This window comes from Epinephelus fuscoguttatus, linkage group LG12, assembly GCF_011397635.1.
Source record: "Epinephelus fuscoguttatus linkage group LG12, E.fuscoguttatus.final_Chr_v1".
In the NCBI taxonomy this organism is placed as follows: domain Eukaryota; kingdom Metazoa; phylum Chordata; class Actinopteri; order Perciformes; family Serranidae; genus Epinephelus; species Epinephelus fuscoguttatus.
The window spans coordinates 4,277,480-4,289,619 of record NC_064763.1 but is presented as its reverse complement, the minus strand read 5'-3'; the positions used below and the strand labels follow the sequence as shown (position 1 = coordinate 4,289,619).

Genomic DNA, 12,140 nt, shown 5'->3' with positions numbered 1-12,140 from the left:
TGCCATACTACTTCTATTTTCTATATGCAATTTGCATTTCTCCACCATTTTATTTCATTTTTAGTACTTATTTCTGTTGTTATTCTATGAGGCACTGGTGTTTGGTTTTGTTTTTTGCTCCTTAAGCAATTTATATCTTGTATATTTTGAATATTTTTGACCGATACTTAATACTACTATAGGCCTACTTTAAAAACTGGGCCTAGTATGTGACTCTGACCCAAGAAACCCACTGGTTGTTATTGGTTTGTGAATTTTAATTGTTGTTACTATAATTTGTGTTACAGTAATTTAAAGCATCCTCTGACACAATAATTTCCTTTGGTATAAATAAAGTTCTATTTAATTGAATTGAGCTGAACTGAACTGAATTGAGAGATTATATTTTCCGCCAGTGGCTCGGGGAGGAGGCTCAATGAAAAATATTTGTAGCTTCACAGAGGGTCATAAACAAACAAACAAAAAAGAAAACAATGCCACACCCCAGCCACCCCCTCCTCTGACAAGTAGAGAACAGTCCCTTACTGAAACCCGAAGCAAAGGCGGAAACAACAGTGAGACCTCCTCTTGCACATATGTGCTCTCGCATTCCAGTTCCTCTCTGTAGCAGTAGTTGGGGCGTGTTGACGGACCCTCGGGCCAGCTGAGTGTTGAGCAACTCACGGAACCGATTGTACCACCTACTCTTCAAAGGGCTATTGCCTTACGGTAGATACAAACGTCGAGTTTTAGATGGCTCAAGTATCGTTTACGTTAAACTCCCATGTAGCATGTAGCATTAATGCAGATAACGTTAGTTGTCACTTACGGTAACTCCAAGGTTTGCTGAATTTGTCAGATAACGCACTGTCACCTAGCCACTTAAATTAGCTCAATGTTAGCTTAGCTAACGCGTAAGTTAGCTAGCGTTAGCTGCTTTACAGGATATCGTCAGTAAATTCTTGCTTAAAATCATACTCTTGCATTTAAGATTGCACGGTTTAGACAATGTTCAAATGGTTTAAGGCAGCCGTAATGGATTGGGGTCAGTAATATAACGTTAAGCTAACCTAACATAATGCTAACTGTGGAGCGGAATATAGCACCGTAGCTCTAACGTTATGGTTAGAGCACGTTAACTTATCCAAGTTTACCCAAGGACATTTTACTTTTCTGACGTTACAAGTGGGCGTTTAAAAATTCAAAGATGCCATTATGAACGTATAATAAACCAAGGTAACCATTTAAACCCGACGTGTTTGTGTCAATCTGGATGTTAGCTTAACAGGAAACATTTTCAGAGGGGGTAACGTTAATGGGTGCGCCGCTATAAGACTGCGTAATCGAAGAAAACAAGGAACATAACATCTCTCGATGAACAACGAGCTCGACCTATGCAGTTTTGCGATAGTTGACATACATTTACAATGTATTGTCTAATTATGTTTGTGTTGTTTGTTAGTCATCTTCTTCTGCTTTGTAATTCTTATTGTAAATAGCTCTGTTAGGCCTATTATATTTTCACTAAAACTGAGCAGACCTCAAGCATCAGACGATTTAATTTACAGACAAGATACACATCTCCTATTTAGAGGAAACACTGCAGCACATTGGAATTATGATTTAATCAGTTACTAATCAGTTTCATGCCTAAAATCTTTTCCTTTTTTTGCATAACTCTAGCAACATGTAATAACTTTCATTCTATTTACATGATAGATACATGCATTAAACCATGGTTCGCGGGTGCTGAAGTTGTTTAGTCTAGGAATGTTTCCATGAAACGACTCAGGTGATGTGTGGTGGAAATCTTTTTAACATAAATCATGTTGTATTTTGCATTCACAGTTGACAGAAGATGTTCTTTGTCAAAGGACTTATCAGCGGCGTCATTGAGGCTGTCAGGTGAGAATCTGCACATAGTCTAAAGACCCAGACACATCAAACCTTCAAGACTTCAGGGAACTAGTGGCGATGAAGGCCCCCTGCTCCTTTGGCTGACATGGCATGTCTTGCCCAAAAAGTTGCTCGTGAATACACGTTCTGCACCTGCATTAGCAGAAGTAACTCTGTGCACCAGCAGATAGTGGTAGTCTGTATTTGTCATTGTAAAAGGGAAATTGGAAGACCATCTTGATGCTAGTTAGCCAGTTAGCACAACACAATCCAATGCTGAAAGAACAGAGCATTTTTACTGTGCACCAGTAAACAGTAACTTAACTTCTCTCTTCATTTTTGATCCTGTCTTTGTAGCAACATGGACCAGATTGTGCCCTGTGACCCTGTGAGTGACAGTCATTATATTACCAATATTATCAGATCATCACTATTCTCATGCAGGATTGTAATGTTTGCTGTGACTCTGTCCTCCAGCCTCCACCGCGCAGGCCAGCTGTGTTTGCAGAGCAGCATGAGAGTGAGGAGGAGAGACAGTTCCGCCGAGTCTTCCAGCAACTTGCTGGAGAAGTGAGTGATATGTCTACCTGTGCTTCTCTTTGAATTTCTGTTGTTTTCTGCAGTAACCACTAGGGCTGCTTGATTATTGCAAAAATAATAATAACAATTATTTTGATTGAAGTTGAAATCATAATTATTTAACTATTAACAGAAATACCAACTGGCTTTGACAACATCATACAATTGAACGGAAAAACAACAGCCACGACCAAGTAACACATGTTGCACATAATTGTAGTTTCTATCAAGTCTGACTCCGCAAAACCAAATTGTTTGCACACCACAGAGTTTGTTTTACTTTTATTCTCAACCCTTCTTCTCTCAAGGGTGGGGTATTGTTAGGGTGTGAAAATGTTGCTGTAAAAATGGTACAGGTGCCTAAACTGATACTTTGTAAGACAAATAAAGCACAAATGATGGTTAGTGACATTTGAGAATGTTTTTTTAATGCATAGGCAAATTTAAACTGAAATTGAACCATATATTAGCTCCTCAAAGTTTAAATATACTTAATTATATAAACATGGATAAATACAAAACACCTTTAACAAATTTACACGATAAATAATACCTAACCCATCAACAATCATTTAGCACTACACAGCAGTTACAGTACTAATAACAGCAAAATAAATTTTGAGTTGGGATCAATAATCATCTACCTAACTCAGGAGAGACTCAGCAGCCAGACGTTTCTCCATGATTTGTTTAAGAGTGGCTGAGATTGTCACTACAATGACAAAAGTTGGTCCATCTTAAGTGAGCCCGGTCAGTTTCCACTGGGTGGCTGACGTAGCTTGCTAACTTTGAGACTAACTTCCATCACTTAACTCAGCAGATGGAAGCAAGACATGGGAAATTGTTTTGGGTCCTGAGGAGTTACAGCATTTACTGACAAATGTTCACACCCTGCTCACCGTCACTCAGGCTCTCTCGCTACACACAATTTGGCACCAAAATGAGAAACAGAACTGTATTATGATTTGGTACCCAACCCTACTTCTTGCAAGTTCTGTCAACAAAGTTTCAAAACATCCGGATAGGCGTGACTCGCTGTTTTCAACTCACGCTGAAACTTCTCATTGGACTTTGGGCACAAGGGCCGAGCACATTGACTGGGACTTGATTTACAAAATAAAAGATAAAACCGGAGCAACATTGCTAGACCTGTCATGTGGCACAAAGTCATTGTATGTCAATAATGTTGTTGTGAAAATAGAGGGAAGCCAAAATCATAATTGAAAATGAAACCCGATTAATCACACAGCCCTAGTAACCACACTGTCTGCTGCATGTGTGTATATTGCTACACCATACAGTTGAGTGTCTGTACAGGTTTCTGCTGACTTTGTGATGTTCAGCTGTTAAATATTTGTCATGCAGGACATGGAAGTGAGCCCATCTGAGCTGATGAACATCCTAAACAGAATCATTTCGAAGCGTAAGACATGTTTGCATGTGTCATATTTAGTGTCTATCTCTAATACATCCCTGTGTGTATTTCTTGTAGTTCTTTGTGGTCTGCTATAATCTGGTCAGATTTAGCCCTTAACAATATTTACACATTTTGATCTATCTAAAATAGAGATACATAACATGGTAAATGACTGTTTTTCTTGTATTTTAGATGGAGACCTAAAGACAGATGGATTCAGCATTGAGTCTTGTAGGAGCATGGTGGCAGTCATGGATGTATCCTTTCTCTCATTAGTAGGCTTTGTGTTGTGTAATCCAGGAGGCATGACAGCACAGTAAAAAAAAAAACAGACTCCATCATAGGCTGCAACATACAGGGACATTACTGCCATGATTTAGCTGTCAAAAGAAATTTTCACTATTGGGTTGAACTTCCAATCCTCTGATTTCCAAAAGCAAGGGGCCATTGACGCAGCAGTGAGGTGAAACTTTCTAAAGAGTTCAAGTCCCTGTTCAGAACTGGTATTAACATGTGACTTGGGTGAGCCAGTCACAAGTGGACAGGTCTGTTTGTTCACACCTGGCATAGACTGCATCCTAGACGCCTTGAGTGACCATTTATGATCTGATTTCACTTTTTCGATCTATATAACAATAAACGTGCATAATTTCCATAATTTTCCGTTTGCAAAGACCAAATGTGGTGGTGTTCTTTATGATCAAAAATGGGTATCAAAATGGGCGCATGTTAATACCAGGTCTGAACATGGCCATATCTTTGGCTCGTGCAAACAGGGTCATATCTCTGTAATGTAAGCTGGAAAATGTATCAGTAATCAATTTTAATTGCATATTTAGCTGGAAAACAGTGCAAAAGTAGCTTAGTAGGAGTTATGTAATACATGTTATTTGCAGTGTAAACCCCAACTGCAGTGTTGTGAACAAGTCGGACAACAAGTTGGCATTCATTCCCTACTTTGAGTTCTAAAACACATGAATGAGGAAGGCAAATAAAAACACGCCTTGGGCAAATACAGTGTGTCCACAAGTAATGCGGCTGTTTGTCTAAGCTGGAGCCAAAAAAATAGTCTGTTGTCCTTGACGCTGTTTCAGAGTGACAGCACTGGAAAACTTGGCTTTCACGAATTTAAACACCTCTGGAACAATATAAAGAAATGGCAGGCAAGTACAGCAGGCCCATTTTATTTGTCCCATGCATCTGTTTCTGTGTTAATTTATGATGGTCAGTGTCAGTCATCTCCAGTAATAGTGAACACAGAAGAAACTGTATTAAAAGTCTGTACAATATGAGCAGTTTACTGATGTTATAAAGTACTTGTTCAGTATGCCAAACTTGTTAGCTTTATTAACAGCCATGTTTTACACAGGCATAAACTTTTATATGTTCACTCAAGGGCCTACATTATTAATGTAGAACAGATCTTTTAATTTCCAATCGATAACTCTTACACCCAGTTCAGACCAAAGATTCCCAACAAGAACAGAACTTCTTGCAATGTGCTGTTCTGCAATGTTCTAAAAACCTGCCGGTTCACACCAATGCAACCAGATGAGACAGCGTATCATCTCTGTGCAACAACTCTCTGTACTTCCTTTCTGATTTCCAGCTTTTCAGGCTTACTTTGTAACCAGATTTAATTTTGTAGCTTCTTAAAATATGAATGAGGATAGTGATAGTGAGATACTGGCTACAGCTGAATTTGTAGTAGTGATGAAACGACGAGAAAAAAAAAAACATGCATCAGATGGACTGCATTCACAGTAAATACACCACTATAATATAAATAATCAGCAAGAGTTAATCAGTCAGTAAGAATATGTGTGTGTCAAGGGGGCACATACAGTAAACAGCAGCAGCGACCTAGGCTCACCATGAGGACAGAAACAGAGGGCTCAGTGGGAACGGAGCACCTGCCGCAGTAAGCAAATTCTCTGTCTACAGTCATTTTGACTTGACCAGCAAACTTCACTACAAGTTGATTGGCTGTTGAAACAGGTGACGTGCTTTACAATCTTAAACCAGCTGCCGGCAATTTGACCAGCTGAGTTGCAGGTGACACCATCAGCCGGCTTGAGTCGAGCTCAGACTGGCCAGTTCACACTGCTGCAACTTTGCTCTGCCACGTTCTAAAATGGTTTTATCGTGTCACAAATCTTTGGTCTGAACTGGGCTTTACATTGTCAGTGATGTGCACATGTATTTGGTGCTTGTTCAATTAAGCCTTCCAGTTAAAGATGTAGAAAAGTATGTAATTTATTACAATGGTATTCAGTTTGAAAAAAAGTTCTTTAAAGCAATTTTTTATATAGTTGTTTGTAGGTTGTTTAGACAAACTTTTTTCCCTGCTCTTTAGAGGTATATAGGTTTATGGATCATGGATGAGCTTAACAGGAAACTGTCATGACCTCAATGCTTTTAATACTTTTAATTCTTGTTGCTTAGGGAGTGTATAAATCCTATGACACAGATGGCTCTGGTGTCATTGGCGCAGATGAGTTGCCTAACGCTTTCAGAGCTGCTGGTGAGTTTTTTTTTATTTTATATTTTCATTTCACCTATTGTTGTTTAAGTTATTGAACAGCCACCGTAAGATGCAGGCAAAACAAAACTTAATTTATAACAGTAAAAAGAGCCACAGATAAAGCAGTAGTCATGGCTGCACTAAGAACTTACATATGGGCTCTTGATTAACAGGCAACAGTCATGTGGCTGCACATGTTTTCAACAAAGTTTGAATTGGACAGTTGTTTCATATGCCAGAAACCTACATGTAAATTTGATCATTTAACCATCATTGTTAGTCTGTAAAATGTGGAATTTGTTAGGTTTGGCTCGGTCCCTGTTGGTATAATTCTGTTATCCCATAAAGGCCAGTGTTCTCAACTCTTTAACAGCTATATGACGTTGAGATATGTAAAATATTAAATTATATCATTATCTAACTCATTGTAGCATTAAAGGCATTCAAAGTACTTCAAAAATACGTAACCCAGCAGTATACTACTAACTTACTGTGTACGTCTGTCTACCTGTAAATCAGAAGAAAATGTACTACTACAGTACATTTTCTTGACTGTGACATGTAACTGATTACGTTGCAGATTCAGATTTTATTCACAAGATAGAACAATTAAACTGTGATGCATTATCAGGGATAGACGCCCAATATTTTCAAGCACTGGCCCCCACTGGCCAAAGAACATTTTTGAGGCCCAAAGTAAACTTGTATAAAACCAGTGTGAAACTCACTTTTATAAACACATGGTATATTCTCTCACAGTCTCTCAGTTCACAGTCTCTTTACTTTGTTATTATCAATCAATTTTATTTATAAAGCCCAATATCACAAATCACAATTTGCCTCAGAGGGCTTTACATTATACGACATCCCTCTGTCCTTAGGACCCTTGCAGTGGATAAGGGAAAAAAATCATTTATAGTTGTTGGTGGCATAATAAAACACAATTTAAATGTTAAGGAGATATACTATATATTTTTTCTAGCCCCATAGAAAAAAAGGTAACACAAAAAGATACAGAATTAATTTTAAAATAGTCCAGATTATAATTCCATTGGTTTGTACACAGAGTGCAGATTGGTTATACAAAGTCTGGAAACAGAACTGGGAGGAAATCAAATACTGCAATCCCTACAATTCACCTTAAAAGTGTATTGTGGAGACCCTCAAGATCAATCACAATCTAAAATCGTCAGATTGCCCACCCCTAATTTGAAGATCATACCAGTTGTTCGTACAGCCCCAATTGGGATGCTGTGTAAAACGCAAATACAAACAGAATGCAATGATATGTGAATCAGTTTTGACCTTTGTTCAATAAAATACAGTACAAAGATAAAATATTTAATGTTGGTAACCTTTACTCTTTATTTTATTTTATTTTGTTTTATTTATATTTTTTGTAAATATACACTCACTCTGAATTTGATGCCTGCAACACATTCCAAAAAAGTTGGGACAAAGACAACAAAAGACTGGGAGAGATAAAACACAGTGAACATTCCACAGGTCAACAAGTATCAAGATTGGGTATGAAAGGGGCATCCTCAAAACTCTGTTGTTCAAATGCAAGGATGGGGCGAGGTTCACCACTTTGTGGAAAACTGCGTGGGCAAATAGTTCAACAGTTTAAAAAAAAAAAAAATTCTCAACGCAGTTTCAAGAAATTTAGTGATTTCACCATCTACAATCCATAATATTAAAAGATTCAGAGAATCTGGAAAAATCTCTGCATGTGAAGCAAAGAAAACCAACATTGAATGGCTCTGACCTTTGACCTCTATTGTATAAAGGATATTACTACATAGGCCCAGGAACACGTTGAAAAACCATTGTCAGTAAACACAGTTCATCGCTGCATCTACAAATGTGAGTTAAGACTCTGCCATGCAAAGTGAAAGCCAGACATCACCAACATCCACAAACACCACCAACTTCTCTGGGCCTGAGCTCACCTGAGATGGACAAACACAAATTGAAAAAGTGTGCTGAGGTCTGATGAATCCGCATTCCAAATTGTTTTTGGAAATCATGGACGTCATGTCCTCCAGGCTAAAGAGGAAACGGACCATCCGGATTGTTACCAGCTTAAAGTTAGAGCCAGCATCTGTGATGGTATGTGGGTGTGTTAGTGCCCATGGCATCATGGGTAACTTGCACAGCTGTGAAGGCACCACGAATGCTGAAAGGTACATGCATTTTATAGAAACATATGCTGAAATCTAGACAACGTCTTTTTCGGGATGTCCATGCTTATTCTAGCAAGACAGTGAGGCACATTCTGAAAGATTACAGGTTTTAGACTGACCTGCCTGCAGTCCAGGCCTGTCTTCTATTTAAAACGTGTGGCGCATTGTGAAGCACAACATACAATAAACGTAAACGCCGGACAGTTGAGCACCTGAAGTTGTTTATCAAGCAAGAATGGGAAAGAAATTCCCTTTCACCTTGTCCTCGGTTCCCAAACACTTACCAAGGGTTGTTAAAAGAAAAAGTGATGTCATACAGTGGTAATCATGCTCCTGTCCAAACTTTTTTGGAACATGTTCAGGCATCAAATTCAGAATGAGTACACATTTACAAAACACAATAAAGTTTATCAGTTTGAACATTTAATGTCTTGTCTCTGTACTGTATTCAATTGAATATAGGTCAAAAAGGATTTGCATATCATTGCATCTGTTTTTGTTTTACACAACATCCCAACTTTCAGGAAATTAAACTTATGCTTATGTGCCCTTTGTGTAAATGCTGTTATATTAAAAGACAATGGTTTCATCTGTTCCTCAGGCTTCCCCCTCAATGACCAGCTGTTCAACATGATAATTCGCAGATACAGCGATGAAAATGGCAATATGGATTTTGACAATTACATTGGCTGCCTTGTGAGGCTGGATGCCATGTGCCGTAAGTTTGAAAGATCAGTTAAAACAAATGGATTTATTCATTAGTTTAGCAGCTTTATCTGTGTGATAAGAATGATTGTGTCATAAACCGAAGGTGCTGTTGGCTTAACATCTGTTCTGATTCAGGTGCCTTCAAAACCCTGGATAAGGATAACAATGGGACTATCAAAGTCAACATTCAGGAGGTAAACTGATCTCAATTATCTTGACTATCAGTGAGTTTCTTTATGAACATTTGATTCAGTCGATAGTAAACATTCACTGTTAAAGTCATCTATGTTCTTGTCTTTGCAGTGGCTTCAGTTGACCATGTACTCATGAGTTCAGATGATGGCTCCCCTGCTTGTTAAAAGGAACCACTTTGTTTGTTTACACAGTACACAATATTTTCTCAACCTTCGCTACAACTTCCTGTCATTCAGCAAATACCCTTTGTGTGCAGGCGTATTATGAATGTTAATGCAATGCAAGTGTTGTGGGATTGTTCATGGTTCCATTATACTTACAAGACAATTATAAATAATAGTAATCACGAAAAGCCCCAACTTGCCCTCACAATGGCACCCATATCTAAGGATCAAAACATGACTGAAGTGCATTAAGATGATAATAGGTTGGTGCATTTGGTCCGTTAGTTTGGCATTTGTTTTTAATCTTCCTCAGGCCCGAAAGGAGGCAGGCCAACATCAACATGTTTCATGTTTCCAAATGGGAAAGCAGTAAGGTCCCGGTCTTATGTGGCTGGGGCTGATTTCACAAAGATTATCGGTCAGAGGAATCTGCAGAGAGACCAGTTTTAGTTTTGCTCTGAAACTTTTAATACTAAAATGCTGACGTCGGACAATAAGTCAATAAAGACTCAACACCTTCTGACAACTCTGGTATACCTGCAGGCAAAAACAGGAAAGCCTACCTCACTCCTGTAAAAAATCTTACACACATTTTCTTTTGGAGTGATTACAGGTTGATGGTGTGAAGTTGTAGCTTGGTTGATCATGTTTCTTCAGTTGAATGGCCACCTGAACAGTTGTGTTCACCTATTTTGCCCAGTTGTATCCTCAGAACTGTGTGGACGTGTATAGATGGCTGGATTGACATCTCCATCTCTTTGCTGTTATTTCTGCTAAACATTAAGCATTCATATCAGCAAATGGACTTTAATAACCTTGCAAATTCTCAGAAACATTCCACCCAACTCTGATCTGAGCAGAGGATTTACTTACCTTTTGTTAGGATGTGTAGGACCTTGAAGAGAATTTAACTATGAACCCATTTTAGAACGTTATGTTATGCTCATTGGGTAAATGCTCAGGTGAACAGGTTGGTGTTGGGTGAAGCTATTCTGAGAATTACTTGAGGTCAACAAGTCACCTTTACTCATAAGAATCATATGGGTATGACATTTCCCACCCTAACAGGTGCACCAGACTAACAGGAGTGTTGGGGAAATGGCTGTCAGTCAGTCTGCACACACTATGCAGCCCCGAGAAGAGGTCTAATTTGGTTAACACAGGCAGAGGTATGGGTGGACCCTTGCAGAGACTTTTAGACAGCTTTGTATATCTACAGTTTTACTTCTGTTAGACCACAGTCATATTCAGTTTTTTTTTTTTTGTGAACCCAACCTCAGGCCCACTGACCGGAGATTCTTGTTCACTAAAATAAACAAAGAAATAAAACGACGTTACACAGCTCAGCATTTTGTTAAAATGGTAATAAAAAGTAAGGCAGATGTTTAAATTATGGTTCACTTGCACCTCAGCTGATTGCATGCACATGGTTTTTGCATCACAGTTGCACTGTTTACACAGTGGTCAGGAATCCCAGTGCTTTCTCCTCTGTAACAGTAATTTACATGAACGTCCTAAGTTTTATATTTTATATAATCTAATATTTTGCCATTTAACGTTCAGTGCTGGTAATGCAACTTTGCCATAACATTCTGTATGTTTCACTTTAATGATCAGTTTACTTATCACTGTGTACTTCTTCAAAATGCCAGCACAATGTGTAAATTGAAAATATATGAAATATGTGTATGCCACTAATGCATGCAGTAAATAATAAAGATGCCATCATTAAGTGTTTTTAACCATGTTGTTATGGCCACAGTCATCAATGTGTTACTGAAAATGCTAGGTAAAAAAAATACCTGTGCCATATTTGGAATAAAAGGATATGTTAATGTGTCAGTTTTATTCTTGATGTACCGCTAACAGTTGTTGCTAGCTACTTTCAGACACAAGTCAGTGAGTAGTGGATTCTCATTTAAACTGAACTGGGATCTGCTATTGGACCATTCAGATGACTGAAAAAGCCATGATTTTGCAATTGGAATTAATGCTGCTTCAAGTGGTATTTAAAAGATGGTAATCATGCTTCAGAGGTACATATCCACCCATCCAACCAACCTTAAGGGGGAACTCCAGCCATTTTCAAACCTCATGTGTTATTCATATGGTCTAAGACAGTCCAAAAACTATTGGTAAACAAACAGCTCTCTCCCAAATCCAACAGGTAGAGAGCTAAAACTCAAATTTGTGATGTCATCAAGTAAAAATTGTGGAGCTGCTCTGTAGGCAATGATTGGTGAAAGATGTTCGAGATGACAGTTGGAGCAGCCAGGTATGTGTATGGGTGCACTGTCGCATTGGCTACATTTTTTAGCCTCAAAGGTTGCTGCATGGTCTCCTAGGAATGTGGTGCTGCTGCTCATGTGAAACTGTTGCATGATGCTGACCATGAGAGCCCAGTCAACAACTTATTCACCCAGCTGGTGGCCAATGACATGGCTTACTACTTAAGGGACCTCCTGCCTATGACGTGCTCATTCAGAATGTGC

General features: G+C 38.6%; 1 protein-coding gene across 3 annotated transcripts; it reads left to right on the top strand.

Moving 5' to 3' along the window:
• Positions 1-557: 557 nt before the first annotated feature.
• LOC125898023 (calpain small subunit 1-like) lies at positions 558-11,483 on the top strand. Of its 3 annotated transcripts, none has more exons than XM_049591630.1 (11): positions 558-708; positions 1,828-1,884; positions 2,233-2,263; positions 2,353-2,445; positions 3,820-3,877; positions 4,064-4,128; positions 4,966-5,038; positions 6,321-6,395; positions 9,183-9,299; positions 9,425-9,483; positions 9,593-11,483. In XM_049591630.1, the coding sequence occupies exons 2-11, from the start codon at positions 1,838-1,840 to the stop codon at positions 9,617-9,619; spliced, it is 645 nt and encodes a 214-aa protein (XP_049447587.1). In that variant the 5' UTR covers positions 558-708; positions 1,828-1,837; the 3' UTR covers positions 9,620-11,483. The 3 variants fall into 3 exon arrangements, with proteins under 3 accessions (XP_049447587.1, XP_049447586.1, XP_049447588.1); XM_049591629.1 differs by having other exon boundaries at positions 559-708; positions 4,966-5,034; positions 6,317-6,395; XM_049591631.1 differs by lacking the exon at positions 558-708 and adding an exon at positions 736-820 and having other exon boundaries at positions 4,966-5,034; positions 6,317-6,395.
• The last annotated feature ends 657 nt before the right edge of the window (positions 11,484-12,140 follow it).

Excerpts from the sequence above, each read along its gene's own strand:
- LOC125898023 (XM_049591630.1), top strand. The coding sequence starts at position 1,838 with ATGTTCTTTGTCAAAGGACTTATCAGCGGCGTCATTGAGGCTGTCAG. Across the intron at positions 1,885-2,232 it reads GGCGTCATTGAGGCTGTCAG|CAACATGGACCAGATTGTGC; the intron begins GTGAGAATCTGC and ends CTGTCTTTGTAG. Across the intron at positions 4,129-4,965 it reads GCATGGTGGCAGTCATGGAT|AGTGACAGCACTGGAAAACT; the intron begins GTATCCTTTCTC and ends ACGCTGTTTCAG.